Below are 18,520 nucleotides of genomic sequence, written 5' to 3' on the forward strand. Positions count from 1 at the left end.
CTAAAATGTGGCATTACAGTGAGCCCAGGACTTCGTTACCAGCATGTTGTATTTGTTCCCTCACCAGTGTGTTTTTGTACTTAAATTGCAACATGTGCAAAATCCATTGCGTTTACTGCGCAAGTTTACTGCGATATACATCTATAGTTAGTTTGTGTAGGCAAGTTGCAAGTTTAGCATTATTCCTAAAAAGGGCCTTATGTGAAAGCAAATGAATTTTAATTGGAAAGTATCATTCATGTCTGACTTTGTCAAAAAAATAGTAAAAATCTAGTTGAGTCACAGAAACAAGAATAGTAGATGTGCAGTCTTTTTAAAAAGCCAATATCAAATTGTATTAAATCTGAAGCACAGCCCACACTAGTGGCCTGAAGCCATCTCTGCATGGGGTTTAAATCTGTTCTTTGTGACTCTGTTGATGAACCAACCTGGAAGTGACTTGCTTTTTTGTCTTAGTGTTTGCTGTCGACTCCTACAGTGGGGCCAACGAGGCAAATCCTAACACTTCCCCCAAAACTGTCAAAAGACATTAGCTCACCCTGGTCTGTAGGGCCATACTCTGCGAATGTCCCTTCTGGGTTACCATCTAACAGCCTGCGCTCTAATGAAACAGAGCTAAACAACAGTGAAAAGCACTATGTGGTAAAAATAGACTGCTGATACAGTACAGTTACGCCTGCCCGTCTGCCTTTTGAGGATTAGTGTTGTCTTTAAATAGCTTGATGAGTCATTTGTGTACTGTACATGTCTATGCTGGGAGACAGAGCCACAGCAGTGGTATGTTTGTGCTCTTTATCCCAGAAGGCACCTGTGTTTTCAGTCTGTCTGAGAGAGTATGGGTGGGAGAGGAGGGAAGGTGTTGTTGTGATGTGGCCTGAATGTCCCTCCCAGTTATTTTGGCCTGCTTCGACTTTTTCTAGGTAAGCTTGGAGGTGGTGGAGAAACAAAATTGAAAAGAGGAATCTGAAACTAGGTCCTGAGCTTTGGCTCCTCTTACATTGCCGAGAAACTGAAGTGACCCCTTTCAGAAGGTTGTACGAGCCCAGAATGTCTTTTTGACTCTTGGAAAGCTGGCTATACTTGGCTAACCGGGTTTTTGTGAGTTAGTGGCACAGCTAGTCAATACATTAAATTCTTAAAAGATATAAAAATAATTTTAACAGAAATACACTGAGGTTACAGTACACCGTACCCCGGCACCTCCTCTTCCTCTGCCTTCTTATTCTTTTCCTGTTTCTGTCCCTGCTCTGCTCTTGATTTCATCCAAAATCAGGTTCTTATCCGACTCCACATGCTCTACTCTGTAATCCTACAACATCTTTCTCCTCGTTCTTTATTGTGCTCCACATGCCTTCGTATCTTTGGTATAAGACTTAAATACCACTCTTGGTGACAAAGATCCACCCCTGGGAACACACAAAGGATCTCATTACAAAAAGAGGGAAGACATAGCCAGCTGCACTCAATCTTTGCCTTTGTGTGCACACTGGAAACAACACATCCATAGCGTTGGTTAGTTAGTTCACTTTGTTAAAGACATACAAGGGTCCATAGCAAGAGAACATTTACACAAAGGCACAGATTTAAAAACAAACTGGTTTTCAGAGGTCAAGACAAAACGTAAAATAGTCCTTTCAAAGGCCTTGAACAACATAATAGATGGGCTGATAGTTATCCCTGCTGCTTATTTGGTCAGCTTTGTCTTTTATGTTGGGTGCTAACATAGCTGATAGAATTGAGCAAATTCCAAATGTTCAGCAGATGTCTGATCCATCCCACGTGGCCTTTTGTCTTTAATGTTCTATTTGCGTCATAAATTTCTTCTGAAGAAACTGTAACATCTTCCTTATTATCAGTTTCACCCTGTCCAAAGCTGGGACGCCGGCACAGTCATACAGATCGCAGAGATGTTTCTGCCACATTCGAGTCATTTCCTCCGAACCACTAACACCATCAATATTAGCTGGTGGATGTTGTAACATCACTCATTCTTTTGATTACTTTCTAGAAATCATTGACAAACTTGTTCACCATTGTTTGCCAGGGATTGAGATCTCACAGTGTCTTCATTCCTTTTAAAACATATACTTAAATTATCATTTGTGCTTTTCTCATATTTAAACAGAGGAACATATTTATGCCTCCCTGACTCCGCCCTAGCTTTAAAGACCTTCTGGCCTCAGCATGAAGCTCTCATTCCAACCTGGTTCAGCACATTTCAGTCTTACACAAGTAAGGACTCCACAATATTTTCATATAAAGAACAAAACTCAGCCCCATGTTGGGGTTTATACAGCTGACATCATTACATGCACCAGGATGTAGCTCAACCTTACCCAGCCAGTCTACTTTTCCATGCAATAAGCTGGAAGGGCAACATTGCCTAAATTTAGAGATGACGGCACATGCTCAGTAAAAACAAGCTCATAACTAATACTCATAGACTCTACAGAGTCATGGCCTCAGCTGTGCAGGTACAGTGATGTTGTGTGCCATGCCTCACTGCTATGGGTGTAGCTATTATCAGGCGAAAGCACTTTACTAGAGCTACTGTTTGATACATCCACATTCATATCACCCACAGCAAAAACACATATAGAGGCACTGGCCTGAATAAAAGACATGACAACCTGTTACGATAGTCAACCTCATTCTGGGGACACTCGTGAGGAAACTCTCACTGGACTGGGCTGCTGCGTTTAGCGGTTTCTGGGGCTTACTCTTTCCTTTCCTCACAGCCAAGCTCCTCGCAGGGAACAAAGGTTGGGCATGCCAGCCCTGTTCCTCTGGCTGAGGAGGTGGTGCTATAGGCTCCTGTACATCTTCCTCCTCATGAAACTCCTTCAGCTCTCTGGATTTTACCAGGCAATGTGTGAAGCTCCTTGACTGCCGTAATCCGACGAGCCATAGCGACCACTGCCGGCTCCAAGTCTTCGCTAATGCTTCGCTATGCTTCTAAGGCCTCATGCATGCTCCAGACTCAACCACCACTACATACTGCTGAGTAAATCGGAGGCGTCCATGCTGCCAAATCCAGGAGGTAACAACTTGAACAATTTCATCCAAGAAGTGCAACACAAATCGGAATACTTTCTCCACACTCATTAAGCCCTTTAAGGCAGTCCTTAATGTTGTTTGTGTCCTGTTGGGAACCCTGGTGTTTGACAGTGTACTTGAGTTGTGCACACCTCAAACAAACAGCCACACGGACTCTTCAGTCCAATGACATGAAACATTTTTCATGGGTTATAACACGATTTCATCATGTGACTTTGATTACAATAAAGTACAAAAACTCATCACCTGCTCTCACCTTCCCATCAGCTGTTTTTGGAAATAAAAAGCTGACTTTATTCATGTATGTGCAATAACTCGAGCACGCACGCCACACCCGCAGCCGTATCTACCAATGCATGCACAGGGACTCATGCAAGCTTAATCTGATGCTGGACATTTAATGCTGTTACTTGTCTTGCATTTCAGCAGTGCATGCTGGTTACAAGCTTTCAAAACAACAACACAAATATATGGATATCTAGCATCGGGAATACCAAGCAAATATCACACACAGACACAACTAATGAAACGAAACACAAACAGAACGCAATAAGCACTCACAATGTTTCAATGTGTGTGTGTGTGTGTGTGTGTGTGTGTGTGTGTGTGTGTGTGTGTGTGTGTGTGTGTGTGTGTGTGTGTGTGGTGGGAAGGCATTGATCAAAGCAGCTTAATAGCTAGGTTCAACACTGTACTGTTCCTGTTGCGAGCTGAAGGCTACTTCAGTCCTCATTACAGCCTCCGACAGGAGGCAGAGACAGGAAAGGAAGGACAAGGAAATGAATCCTCTGCAACTCTGAATCTCCATAAATCACAGCAGCACACAAAGAACACTTTAGCTCGTCTCAGAAAGCAGAAACCTGCACACACAAACACAGAGCCACATGCACGTATGCCTAAATTTAGATATACACTTTAATGGGAGACAAACACACATGGAGGCTGCATGCACACACCCACACACAAAAGCAGCAGCGTCAGTGCATTTTATTTCAACTCCTCATCTGGCTGCTGTAAAAACAAGCCTGCCCCAGTGGGCTGGAAACTCTTTCCCTATTAAAGTTACACTTTTTCTAAAATCCAGGTACGTTAAAACAAGTCACTTCCTGGCTGCCACAAGCAGGACTAATCCCCAGGCAACTCAAGTCACATGTTACTGAGTGACACTGCTACAAATACAGTATTTTATTAAAAATGTGAACTTGACAGAAAACTGCCCAAAAGCTTTGATCTGTTGAGTTTCAGAGCTCAAACTAATCTATACCCGGCCTAAAAACATGCAGATCATGCTGCAAGGTAGCAGCAGTCCAGATCTTGAAAGGGGGCAAATTTACACGAACCAAGGGTTTCTATTTTTATGACCTATTCGCAGAACTTTTTGACCATATGCTTGAAGCTCAGTGCCAACTATATCCTAAATATCTGCGGGACACCACAGCTTCTAATGCTGCCCACTAATTATCGCCATATATCTGCACCCTCATCGCATTTTTTCCTGCCCCAAGGCTTTTGACCATAGATAAAGGTTGGCAATAAGAGGATGGAGTAACCCCCCGCTTTTGCACCTTGCACATCCTGACCTAATGATGCCAAGAGGACAGTGCATAAGCTGCCAAAACATTCTCCATTTTAACAGCCTAATTAGCAAACTCCAAGAACAAGCCTGACTTCAAGCTGAGAATGAGAAGGTGGTTTTTATTTAACTGCAGCACACTGGTGACACCTCAATTATGGTTGAAGCAACAGCCGTTAACGAATCTGATGCACCCAAATGTGTGCTTCAACAACACCGCACAAAACAACAACAGAGAGACAAAACCACAGGAGGACTTAGAACAGGACTTACCTATGATGGAGAACCCGCCGAGGCAACAATCATCACAGAACATGGAAAATAAAATCAACAAAATTAACAATTACAGTTTGGCCTTTTGGAACCGTTATACTTCAAGGAGACGGGGTAAGAATTGTTATTGCGTAACACCTTTAGTGAAAAAAAACAGGACACCTGCTTTTATTTTCCAACAAAGACAGGCAGCTACAGTAGTGAGGAAAACAGAGTTAACTGGATGCAGGGAAAAGAAGACAGCGTGACACCATAACCCCTGGATGCAAAGGAAAGGGATAATGATCACAGGGTTAACAGAGACCTGGACAGAAGAGAAAAGTACAGGTTTCGTTTTGATTTGGTGAAGATACCTACTGGTGCTGCTAGGAAGGAAGACTGTGAATGGTTAGTAGTGTCACACCTGTCAACAGCAACACTGTTAGTCATGAGAACATCTCAGCAGTGCATCATTGGGAACAGGATACTACAGATAAAAGGGATGTTTCAGTTTCTTTTAAGTAGTTCTGTATAAGGTGCTGATTCGTACTCAGTGTATTATATTCAGCTTCTTCCCAGTTAGGAGATGCAAAGCGTATACGTACTGTAGGTGTTTAAAACATCAAAGATGAGGCCCCGCTAAATGAGCAACTCTGTCTTCTGCAAGGTAACAGTGCTGTCTTTGTCAAAGTACTTATTGCTGTTAAGATAGAGAGGTGATGGCTTCAGGAAACTTGTGTCTGGTAGTAGTGTTGAGTCCTGAAAACACTCTAAATATAGCTTACAGTTACACTGACCGTTTGGCTTCGAGTACTGATTAATACCTTATACGATCCCACTGCAATGAAACCCAAACATCCCTTTAGAGTCAAGGCAATCCACAGCCCTGTTGGTCAACACTTCAATCCATGCGTTAGTCACTCAAAAACAGCCAGCAAGCCTCAGCCAAGTCTTTAGACAAATGTATCCATGCAAGAAAACAGAACGAATGGGTGTAATGATTGACATAACCCTTGATGAATATAATACACCCAAGCAATCAGTTCTGCTCAAGATCTATCGGACGTCAGTTTCAAATATGGGAAGTACCCAAGCTGGATTGCAACATGCATGGCAACCATTTGTCTACATGTTTTAGTTACTTTATGTATTTCTACGTTGTCCAGGGGTGACTACAACCAACCTTCAACGAGAGGAACATCTTGATTGGCCACAGCTGGTTCTTCCATGGGATCAGCAAAGCTGGGAAAGAAGGGCTTAGCTGCAGGATTAAGACCAGATCCTGGAACTGCCAGAGGGGGGACCGATGGAGGGGAAGAGGGGCTGGTGACAGGCGATGCCATTGGAGAGAACCTTTTAGCTTCTGGGGAGGTTGGACTCTTAACAGAGGATGAAGAAGATGAAGAGCGTGGTTTCTTGGATTGTTTTGGGGATGATTTGCCTTCTTTGAGCTCTCTGGCTTGGAATTCCTGTGCCGTAGTTTTTGGGGAACGGAGAGGTGCTGGGCTTGGGGTGTCGAAGTTTAGGCCTAAGGGTAAAGGATGACCTAGCGCACCCATGTCAGCAAAATTAAATAAATCGCTGTTGCTGCTCATATTTGAGCTGTTCAGAACCCATGAAGCATCAGACGGCGAGAGAGGTGGTGCTGAGGCTAACACCTCACCTTCAGGGGAACAATTTGGGCTTGGCTGGGTGGCAGGGCTGAAGGCTGAGGTGTCTGCCTCAGGCGTGGCTTGCTCACAACATTCCTGGAGAGAACTGCTGTTGTCAAACATGCCGCTGTCTACCAGATTACCAACTGCTGCTTCATTCTCTGGAGAAAAGGGTGGTGAAATAGCCTCTTTGCTGTTGCCCAGACTTGCATTTTCGGTTTCCATCAAGAGATCAAATGGGTCACAACATGGAGGGGCCACAGGGAAGGAACCGAGTGATTTGCCGTTGGTGGTAGAGGGCATAGTAAACGGAGCTGCTGTGGCTTTCAGCTCACTGTTCAGGACCAGTGGGCTAATGGGAGCAGCTCCTGGGGAGAAAAGATCCTGAGACAGAGGGGAAGATACCAAGCCTTCATCTGGGTAGACCTCCTTTTTCCAGGGGCTCTGGCTTGAATCTTCATCTGCCAAGTAGGCCTCAAGGTTGTCCAGAGTTGAACTCCCAAGATCCATCATGTCCTCCTCTGTAATGTTAGAGGTCACAGCAGATGAAGGAACAAATGGTTCTGCCACTCCCCACTCCTCTGGAAGCTTCTTCCTGCTCTTCCCCTTCTTCCCTGGGCCTCCACTCTTCCCAAGTTGCTCCTCCCAACCACCCTCTGCTTTATCCCTCCTTGGGCCAATCCTATGATAGAACTCCTCTGTTGGTCGGGTGCTTTCTCCCAGTGCTTGCATCTCAGGGTGGCCCTTGCTCTCCAGTTGTTCGTAGGATCCCTCATCTTTCTGTCGTCTTTTCTTCTTCTTCTTTTGTTTTCGGTCTGATCCATCCCTGTCCCTTTCGTCGCCTCCAGCATAGGCAGCGCTCTCACGGCTAGGCCAACTGTCAGGTGGGTCCTCAGGGCTGGCTGCAAGATGGCTGGTATGTCGAGCAATCACTGTGGTGACACTTGGAGTAAAAGGGAGGTCTGTCGACAGGCAGCCAGCCTGGTCTGGCCAGCCTAAGGCACCTTGTTGTGGGTGAAGAGGGCATAGTTTAAGGTAGGTAAAGATAGATATGTGCATATTAACTTTTTTCCCTTAGTCTAAAACAAACAATACAGAGAAAGCCCAAAAAGTTGATTCAGGGTTGGTTTGAATCGGGGGTCAAGGAGGCCATTTACGTGAAAAAGCAAAGACCATCTCTGAATCGAGGAGTATGAGGTACTCATGGCCATTGATCAGTGGTCTTTGATCAATGGTTGTTGATCAATGGTCATGACAATTTTCATACTAATGATCACGAAGCTGACCTCACAGCCCATTGTTCATTCAGTGGTGCTAGTTTGTACTGTTCATAAATGTAGTGGAAATCTGGATTCAGCTGAAGAAGAAGTGAACTGGATGAAACGTTTCTCCCACGGAAAACGTCCAGATGAACAGAATCAACTTTTTGGGATTTCCTTACCTGGATGATTGAGCATGCACCAAAACGGACAGATAAATATCACACAGAGGCAAATAAATCACAAGATAACTGGGATACTGATTACACAAACAGCGTAACATTTAGAGCCTCATTTCTGTTGCCCTTTAGTGAAGAAAGTGTGCATGTTCTCATATTCTTTAAGAGGATCTACTTACTTACAGTGGTCATATTGGCAATATTATGTTTCAAATAATAAGCTCAGCTTATTTGGAAGTAATCAAAAAATAAAAAGGTTTCAGACTAGTCCAAATTTCTTTATAATGTCAGTGATTGGAAATAGTCTTTATACGGTCATGGCAGACACACATATCAGCACACAGGCTCCGCCCAGCAGCTGGTTAAAGTTTGTGCTTGTGAGGGGCAGCCAACCAGAATAAAGTTGGATTTAAAGGAGAGGAGGGGAATTAAACAGTCAAACTTGTTTCAGACAATGGTTGAAATGTGGAGCTGCACAGAGGCCCAGTGAAGGATTAATGAAGAGTCTAAGAATCAGCTACAAATGGAAATAATACAACTTTAACACAGAGCGGATAAAGTAATCCAAACCAAGCCGTGATAGTCTGAAGATTTCTTCTAATGTAATACTGACTGAGCAAATGGATAGTGACAATTAAACACACACACACACACACACACACACACACACACACACACACACACACACACACACACACACACACACACACACACACACGCAGTATATGAGCAACTTAAAGGATGGAGACAATAGGCTAATTTTGGGCGACTGACTCAGAGCAGCCTTGAGGACAAGTACATTGTGTACACTCACAATTAAGCTAGTAGCAAACGACATAGCTTTGTGCAGGCACATGAGAATGTGTGCATGTAAGTATGTAGTACCTAGAGTGAAGTGCCCAACATGCACACAATGATAGACACAGAAAGACGTGGAAAAAATATCAAGAAGAATGCTTAATGGTCCCACAGAAAGGAGGTCAAACACAGGTCACTTTACTGTAACTAAAGCAGACTCCATTAGTTTTGTGCCACAGTTTAACATTGCTTCAGTAATAGAGGGCATTTATAATGGATGGCAGTAGTCAACCTGATTTCAGTCTAGAAGGGAGACGGTAAAGATAGGATGGCGAATGCAAGATACAGGAGTGCTAACAAGAGCAGCGGGGACATCGTCCGCTGAGAGGAGGGGTGGCCCAGTTTGTTCCTAGATCTCAGGTATATACATAAAGGTACACAGCTGAAGAAGAACAGCTAAAGTGGAGCAGCTGTCAGGACCCACACAGTACAGTACAGCAGCTCTCTGGAGGACCATTTTTCATATTAACAAACACATGACACAACTGTGCTCTGTATGTATCAGGGGAAGCAGAAACACATCAAATGAAAGTACTGCAGTGTTTGTGGTGCAAAGGCTCGTTATTCTGGATGTTTTCTAAAGGACTACAGATGGAGTTTGTTACCGTGATTGTCACAGTGGGATAACGTTACAAAAACTGTGAATGTTCCTGACCTGCAGTACCAACATGCACATATCAGCCACAACATTTAAAACACTTATATGTGAAGCGAACAACATTGCTTATCTCAGTGTAAACTTCCAGGGCTGAAACGCCAACGCGGAACTGCCAGAAACTACAATTTGTCCAACGGCCAGTTTAGGCTGGCTCCAAAATGCTCATGATGTCAGACTTCAGATATGAAATGAGCATGATTGGTACAAAAGTGGCAGCCGTGACTCAAACAGCTCATCGAGTAATTAAAAGGTCAGTGGTTTGATCCCCACCTCCTCCAGGACGCATGTCCACATGTCTTTTGACAAGATGCTGAACTAAACGACCCTGATGCATCCTTCAGGGTCGTGTGTGTGTGTGCAATAGTTTGCAAGAACTTCAAGTCAAAGAGTCAAAATGACTGTGTGTGAATATGGCCTGTATTAAAAAGTGAAATGAAATCTCAGAGAATAAAATATGAAGTGAAACTGGCTTCAAAGGGGTTACGAATCAACAAGCATACAGTAAGATTTACAAATATAATGTGACTGCGATCCTCACCCAAGATTTTACAAATGTGTACCTCCAAACCCGAATAAATAGCACGCACCACTTCTTAAGTTTGGCTTCACACATTGGAAAACGTTCTTGTTCAAAACAAACCTACCACTTACAAAAGAAATACAGTGAATGCAAAAGTATTCGGCCCCCTTGAACTTTCCCACATTTTGTCACAGTACAGCCACAAACATGAATCAGTTTTATTGGAATTCCAATTCCAATGGAATTATTGGAAGTGGAGCGAAAATCCAGTCAAAGTCCAGGTCTAAATCCAATCCAGAATCTGTGGCAAGATCTGAAAACTGCTGTTCACAAACGCTGTCCATCTAATCTGACTGAGCTGGAGCTGTTTCAAAGAAGAATGTAGATGTGCAAAGCTGGTAGAGACAGACCCTAAAAGACTGGCAGCTGGAACTGCAGCAAAAGCTGGTTCTACAAAGTATTGACTCAGGGGGCTGAATAATTACGCACACCCCACTTTGCAGTTATTTATTTGTAAAACATGCTTGGAATCGTATGGTTTTCGTTCCACTTCTCACGTGTGCACCACTTTGTGTTGGTCTTTCACGTGGAATTCCAATAAAACTGATTCATGTTTGTGGCTGTAATGTGACAAAATGTGGGAAAGTTCAAGGGGGCCGAATACTTTTGCGAGCCACTGTAGACACAGATCACGTGGCATGCCCACATGGAGCTTTAAGACAAATTTCATGCTGCCAGATTCAAATCCCAGCGGGAAACTGGGACATCTGGGCTTCCACTGTATTCGTGTATGTTTTTTTTATTCTATCGTTTGTTTGTTTTGTTTTCAAAGTGGTCATCATACAGTTTATGGATGCAGATCAACAGAAAGGTTTGCTAATTTTAGCTGACACCCTACCGCTCCATCCAAATAAGGGACTCTAAAAAACTTTCAAATGGACTGATGTGTCATTATCTCACAGCAGTTTCATGTTGCAGATCCTGGCTTTCATTTACTCTGAGGATTTCTAGAACTCTCTAAGATGTCATACCCAGTTTCTTCTGTACTTTCTAATATATCTTCATTTTGTCAATAATGGCAGCTGCAAAGTCAGAAGTATTATCTTACAAAAGTATTTAACATACAGTTTCTTAGCCTTTTTGGATATTTTGTATTTTAATGATGACTCAGGATATCTCTGGAGTACAAATGTCTACTGGGCCAGAATGATTATTATTATTAGATTATTATTTGTACATGGTTACATCTGCTCAGTGCAGTTTGTTGTTGCACTGTGGGCTGTCAGTTGGTGTCATGGCAGTCAGACGAAGGTTCAAGCATGTGCAGTCTGGATCTTGAAGAGGGAGGGGGCTAGGGTTTGCTGCAAAGTTGAGTCACTCTGTGTTCCCGAGTGCTTCACAGGCAGACATAAAACACACACTTCAATGGGCAGCTGTAGAAAAGCGGCTGGACTTTATCTTGAAGACTTTTCACCTCCAATAAGAGAAGCTTCTTCGGTTCTAAGACCAAAGTGGAGGAAGATGGATGGACACTGAGGTGAATAGAAACCTCAGCAGTGAAGTTTACCTGAAGCCCCCCCACACACGGACCAGTACCTCCTCTTTGACTCCCACCACCCTCTGAAACACAAACCTGGAGTAATCAGGACCCCACAACATCGATGATCTTGTCCCAGATGCCTTAACGCCCACTCACATCTTGTGCCAGGTGATCTGAGTAGGTCACATGATAGGGTGAGGCAAGTTCTTACAATGTTTTCACTGGAACCTCTGCTGATAATGACCACGCCCCTTTTTCCACACCTCATGTGATGAGGCACGTGATCAATAGGCTCCTCCTTCCTCTTTAGGAGCCTGTTTGTTGGTTTTGTTTCTGACTCGAATTTATTTTTTACAATTATCCAAAAACATTTGTCAATAATGACAATTAAGAAAACAATACTGATGTTATTCAGGAATATTTTATTATTATTAATATTATTATTATGTGACTCGTCTGCATTAACTACACTGTGACTGACACAATCTGAGTGAGTGTTTGGAGAAAGAACCTGTAGTTTGAAGACAGTATGTGTGTGGCTGGATACTCTGAGATCAAGCCTCAGTATCAGAAGACTGCAGACACACATCGTTGGGGTTCTACTAGATTTAAAGGTTCAGCCTATAAATCTACATGGAGCTGAGACAGCAAAGAAACGACACTGCATTATGCTTCTCCTGCCCAATGTAAGACTTTTCCTTACTAGGAATTTTGCTGATCCTTCAGGATTTTTACCCACGCTTAGTGTTTGTTTCCTGCTCCTGCTATTTGAGACTGTTTGGGAATTTACAGTTAGATCCATAAAGTTTTGGACAATGACCTTTTTTGTAGCTTTGTGTCTGGATTCACCACAGTGAACTTTAAAACAATCTGACTGCAGACGTCTAGCTTTAATTCAAGGGGCTGAACACAAACGTTTCAGGAATGACAGACATTCTTAAACATAGCCTCTGTGTGTACAGTACATCACATTTGTTTTCACTCCTGTAGCTTTTCCTGGCATACACAAACCTTCAATTTTGGGGTCTGAGAAGAACAAGCCCTGTTAGCTGATCTAAAAGGGCGTCTAATGGGTGCATGACTCTGCAGACTGATTAACAGCCGACCACCTGCAGTTACAGGTGCCTCGGCTGCTGTGACGCTTTTGTGCATTTTAGCACAGCTCTGTCAAGCGACACAAGCCACAGCAAGACAACAAGTAAGACTCTGCTTCTCTAGGATGCACGCACACTGAACTGGAGAGCAGCAGAGTCTGCGATCGGCCGGTCCAAAGTCGTAAAGTGTGGACAGTGAAGGACACAGACAGCTGAGCATGTCTTTGTGCAACACAGAGATCACTGACCTGCACACTGACCTCCTTTCTGCAGCTACACCAACATGTACAGCACGAGTGACGAGCAAGCATAACAGGAAACACTGCTTCCAAACTGAGCAGTTATTGTGGTGCAGGGATTGGAAGAAGATACACACACACCTACATTATGAGGACATGCTCTTAGACACTAAAGGTTCAATAGTTCACTGATTTGGTCAGTTCATTTCCAATTGTGTTTTTGTCCACATCATTCAAGTATGTGTGTTTCAAAAATTATTTCAGGTGAGAGTGCCAAGGTTCCCTTTGCTACAAGCCATTTATGAGTATTCAAACCAAACCACGTGATCCTTAAAACATTTTCCATCTTCAAAATTAAAACTCAAAGTCAATCAAATACACGGTTTCAGCCGCAACACACATGCAACAATACTCTTAATCTGTTCTCACTTCAAGTTTTGACTTAATTTAAGGGAAAACAAGAAAAATCGACACAGTTTGAGCGAATTTTAAATGCACAGGAAATGCAAAGGTGCTGATCCGTAGACAAGCTATTTGGAGAAGCTGAAACTAAAGTTACCTTGTGCTTTAGTTTAGATTAAAAAACCAAAACTGGCGTTGAAGAAAAACACTGTGGCGTGTGAGTTCAATGCATGAGTCTTACCTGCTGATACATCCAAAGGGCTGCGAGGAGCTTGTGGTTCGGGCAGCATGGGGCTGTGCTCCTTAGGGGCGACTGATCCTGCTGGAGGTGTGAGAATCTGAGGATCTGCAATACTTGGAGGCTTTTCTGCTTGAAGGGGTGCAGCTCCCACCTCCACGTTCATCCCAATCCCTCCAGGCTGGGAGAAACCTGAGGAACAAGAAAGCAGACAAACAGGTAAACCTTCTCTTTGCACCGACAGCATTACTCACTGTGACATGAAGAGAAGAGGAAGAAACAGTAAGAAGGTCAAAGAAAACACCACATACAACCTGAATGCAGTCAACATTACAGCTCTGAATACGCTCGTAGAGGGGAGGGGCCTGAACATACACAGCATGTGTGAGAGATGAGGTCATGAACGTGGTCGCAACAATGAACGAGACTCTTCACCTGCATGAGTCCCAAACTGATGCACGTGTCAGCTGTACTTGTATAGGTCAGAGTGTGTGTGTGTGTGTGTGTGTGTGTGTGTGTGTGTGTGTGTGTGTCCAAGCCTGCAGGGTGTTTTGGTGGCCCAGAGACGACAGGTCTCATTAAGACAACAATGAGAGCTGGCTCTGCAGAGGCTGGCATGGTGAAAGGCATAACTCAGCCTTATAGCTCACACTGTGAGTGTGTGTCACTCTGCAAACTACCAGCAGATACCAAGCCAGTGACGGCTAAAGCTCTGCATGCAACCAACAAGGGTCACGTCCACAAATGCAATTCGTCAGCGTGGACAACTATTGGCTATTCTGGGGCAAAGTTCCTGGTTGGAAATCGCATTTTTAATGAGGAAGGAAATAATGAGCTGTAATCATCCACAGTGATGAAGGCTAAGGTATGTTTGCAGAAACTGAGCACAGCGATTGTTCTGGCAGGCAGAGCTTCAGCACTGACATTATAATAATGGAAATATATATATAAATGAAAGTCACGTGCTTGAGTCCGCTCCCTCAAAATGTTTTTGTTTTTCTTTCAGCATACAATGCCGAAATCAAATACACCAACAAAACACGTACAAATACAAGTCAGTTCACCAGTGGTGTCCAACACTGACCAACAAAGACTCCAAACGTTGGACTTGTTAACTGTAAGTTTTACAACTTCTTCCACTGAGAAACAGCAAAAGACCAAATGCAGCTATTCAAACGTCTCTTACTGACTGCAGCAGGGTGCTGGAAATGTCAGCGCTCAGGCTGGTTGCTGCCTCAGGGACTTTGCTTTGGTAGTAATCGATTCAACTATGAAATCCAAATCATATCAAAGAGTGTTTGAGTTTAATGTGAAGCTAAACAGAGCGCTCACTGTGAGAACGTGTTAGCAAAGCCAAAGAAGGAAAGGCTCAAACACAAGGAAAATCACTGTGATCCCAACGCATCCATTTTAATATGGGATCAATTTGAGACTTCCTGCTTGAGTTATCGTGTCGCCCGCTCAGCCGTCAGCTGTGAAAGGCTAGAAATACAGATACTTACGATATGATGCTGCAGCTACTGTACCGCCAAAATTTTAAGAAGCCATCAACAGCATGTGAAGACAGTGACTTTAGCCCAGAACACATATTTAATAATAGCACTGTCATACATGATAATTAGTCACACAGAGTAGTGCAAAATGCAGATGAAGCCTGGAAAGCAAAAGGAGGAACGACTTAAACTGGAGCAACACCAGAGTAAACACTGGAGTAGCCGCCCATGACCGGAGAAAGCTCCGCACAATGAATGGTCATGAGAATGAAAATGTTGATCTCAAATGTGTCTTCTGTGACGGAAAGATAAAAATGGACCTGGCTCTGAAGAAAGGAGCTAACTGACAGTCTCTGCACAAGCCCCGTGTCTGCACAGAGAGGTCAGGAGTGCATGATGCTCAACTTCATGACTTCAGTGCTACTCGGCTGCTCTGAGGTTAACACAATAACCCACATATGCACACAGGATACAAAGCCCTTACTTCAAATATACACAATAGATAATTACAGTGTTCATATTCTGAAATATGACAATATCAAAGCTGCAGACACAACGCAGCACTTCATCATGTGTAGCAGGCTCTCCATGCATGAGCGAGCCCTGTGTTTGTAAGTAGGAGACTCTGTAGTGACACAGACCCCATCAGACAGTGTTGCTGAGTAATGATAAGCATCATTCAATTACATATCACACACACACACACACACACACACACACACACACACACACACACACACACACACACACACACACACACACACACACACACACACACACACACACACACACACACAGTTAATATCTCAGCACTGCTGTTACAGCAGCACTCACATCTGTGATTCTGTTAGAAGGAAATATTGGGAGGATACCTGAAAACGCTCCCATCAGGTTAGCATCCATCTTTTGTGCGGGGCTGGTCTGAAAGCCCAGAGGATTAGAATAAGTTGCCACGGAGACTGGCAGCAGGGAAGGAGGGAGCAATGGAAAAGGTGAAGACAAGAGAAGAGAGAGAGCAATGAGACGCAGGCAAATATATAGAAGAGAAGTCGACTGAGTGGAGGTGTGACGTGAGGGCAGACAGCAAAGAGGAGAGCAGACACAAATCATTATTTATACTCTATATACAGTCTATGTTGCTCTGTGTTGGAATGATGCTAGAAATACTTTCCACAGAAACACGAGTGGGAGTCAGAGGAGTGGCCCAAAGAGGCTGAGCCGCTCAATCTTTACTTTAAAACGATACATTTAAACTACATTTAGACAATAATTTGGGTTTTTACCATGTAATGCACATAATTTGTATCTACACTGGACAAAGACAAAAACCATTAGTGAATAAGCTGCATGGGTTTGGAAACGTGGTGGCTACACTCTGAGGCTGCTCCACCATGCAAAGCAAAGTAACGTGAAGCTCCAACTGCGCTGCTTCTCTGGGCCCGAGCGCCTTTAAGACGCGCCCAGGCGAGGAGCAGCCAGCGTGAGAAGCTTTTTGGAAATCACAGAGAACGACTGATGCAAACATTTTAATCAACAATTCATATATAAATATTTAGACAGATATTCAATGTCAGTTTTCTTAAATCCTCCCTGGACATCATGCTTCCAGTTAGTGATACACTTGCTTTGTGTGTATATGTGATGCCCAAAGTCTATCTAGAGCTAATTCTGAGACATGGTTTGGATATGGGGCAGTCACTGGTTTGGAAGCTACAAAGTCAGACTCGAGCACTGGTCCAGTCCAGTTTTTCTGGTCAAAAACGACATCATTTCCTGAAAATGTCCCACTGTGACCACAGAAGGTCCAAACGATGTCGTGAATCAGTGTTAACAAGTTAAGATGAAAGGACGATACTGTGGAGCCACTAAACTCTGTACCTGATAAGAAGTCTGAAGCCAAGGCCTGCTGCTGGTCAAGCGAGTGTGGCCACACCTCCCCCTGCGGCTCCGGGTGCGACGCTGCCGTCTGTTCCCCCGAGGTCAGTTTACTACCTGCAGCCGCAACACAGATGACTGGATGTTAGTTCACTCGCCTCGGTGATCATGCTGATGTCTTCATTTTAATGACACAAGGCTACCAAAATCACACAAACATGCTGGCATACACATTACACAAATACAACAGGCATTGCCAAAATATACACAGTTGCACGGAGGGTTCTGTTGCACGAAAGAAAGACGCACACAGACACACAACTGTACTCTCACCTGCTAAATTTCCTCCAAAAGCAGATATCCCAGTGCTACACAACCAACAATCAGTGGTGTTTGCTATGTGCTGCTCAGTGCCTCTGTCTGTCTCCACTGCAGCCTCAGCTGGCTGTGAGCTACTAACACTGTGAACCCCCAGTCACACATACACACATGCACACGCAAAATCACCACACACAGGGACACAAACACACAGACACACACACGCGATCACAGTCGGGGAGTCTGGCTTTGGCGTGGTGACGTTTTACTGTCTGTCTAGTTCAGGTCCCAGGCCCCGCCAGCTAGCGCCTCCCCTCACACTGCCTGACTTCGCACAGCCCTCTCCTTTCCTCTCTAACCCTGTAATCATGCTTCAGCTCTTGTCCAACAAGTCCCAGACCTCCAACTGACTGTTAGGGTGCAAGAGGTTAAAACGGAAAGAGTCTGCGGAATGAGGACGAGGAGGGAAAGGCAGGCTGGTGTCAGCGAGGACGCAGAGAGGAATTGATCAGACGTTTCAGTGAGAAGAGATAAGAAAAGCAGAAAAGAGGATTTCTAGGATGAGCGAGCGTAAAAGAGCAGACAAACAGAGCAAGCAATAGAAGAAATGGGAAGGGACTGAGGAAGGGGAGTAATGGAGGGAGGGGAGTAGCTGCGGAGAGAAGGAGGGATACACCGTTGGCAACCCTCTCCTAGCTGTGTCCACAGAGGGTGACAGTGAGGCGAACAGACAGGACGCCACCCAAAGTCAAAAAAGCTTTCATATATCAGACGTGCACGGGGCCGTGGTGGGGTGCGCATCGTCTGTCTCGACAGGAGGCAGAAAACACTCCGTCGGCAGGGTCACCACTCGCTCAAAAACACTGGTGCTCGAGCTCAGGCTGGATTGGGTCGGTCCCTCTGTCTCCCCAATGAGATCACAGGCTACATACAATCAAGCACATATTTCTACTGCTATGGTTCTGTCCAAGGTGCTGAAACCAGCAGGAGCGGAGCCTGAAGTGCACAGTATGGAACCTTGCTCCCTAATCTGTACACGAACCACCACTCGATAAAGAAGATTAGGAAGATATTTCAAATATTTTCAATTCGCTCTGCTTCTGTGCTATTATTAGAAACACCATACTGTCTGCTGGGCACCCATCACTCAAAGAAAACATCTGTAAGGCAACAGTAGAAGTTGTACTAGCAGCCAGAACCAATCAGTCAGAAGCCTTTGTAACCGTGGTCGCTGCACGCTTCGTATGACCTTGCTTCACTTCCAGTCAGAGCTGTTACTACATGTGGGGTTACAGCGCTCCACAATCCAGCAT

At 44.2% G+C, this 18,520-nt stretch overlaps 1 protein-coding gene across 4 annotated transcripts in view; it reads right to left on the reverse strand.

Annotated features, from left to right (window-relative positions):
- Window positions 1-4,874: 4,874 nt before the first annotated feature.
- Window positions 4,875-18,520, reverse strand: part of LOC113029212 (microtubule-associated protein 4-like) — a 70,626-nt gene continuing 56,980 nt past the window's right edge. For 2 of the 4 annotated variants that reach the window (XM_026179966.1, XM_026179964.1), the window contains 5 exons: window positions 16,893-17,006; window positions 15,887-15,973; window positions 13,525-13,713; window positions 6,066-7,538; window positions 4,875-5,095 (listed from right to left, as the gene is read on the reverse strand). In XM_026179966.1, coding sequence (XP_026035751.1) covers window positions 5,028-5,095; window positions 6,066-7,538; window positions 13,525-13,713; window positions 15,887-15,973; window positions 16,893-17,006 — 1,931 coding nt within the window. In that variant the 3' untranslated portion in view covers window positions 4,875-5,027. Of the gene's footprint in view, window positions 5,307-6,065; window positions 7,539-13,524; window positions 13,714-15,886; window positions 15,974-16,892; window positions 17,007-18,520 lie in introns of all 4 variants that reach the window. The other 2 variants (XM_026179965.1, XM_026179967.1) reach the window with 2 other exon arrangements.

This window comes from Astatotilapia calliptera, chromosome 9 (genome assembly GCF_900246225.1).
Source record: "Astatotilapia calliptera chromosome 9, fAstCal1.2, whole genome shotgun sequence".
Taxonomy (NCBI): Eukaryota; Metazoa; Chordata; class Actinopteri; order Cichliformes; family Cichlidae; genus Astatotilapia; species Astatotilapia calliptera.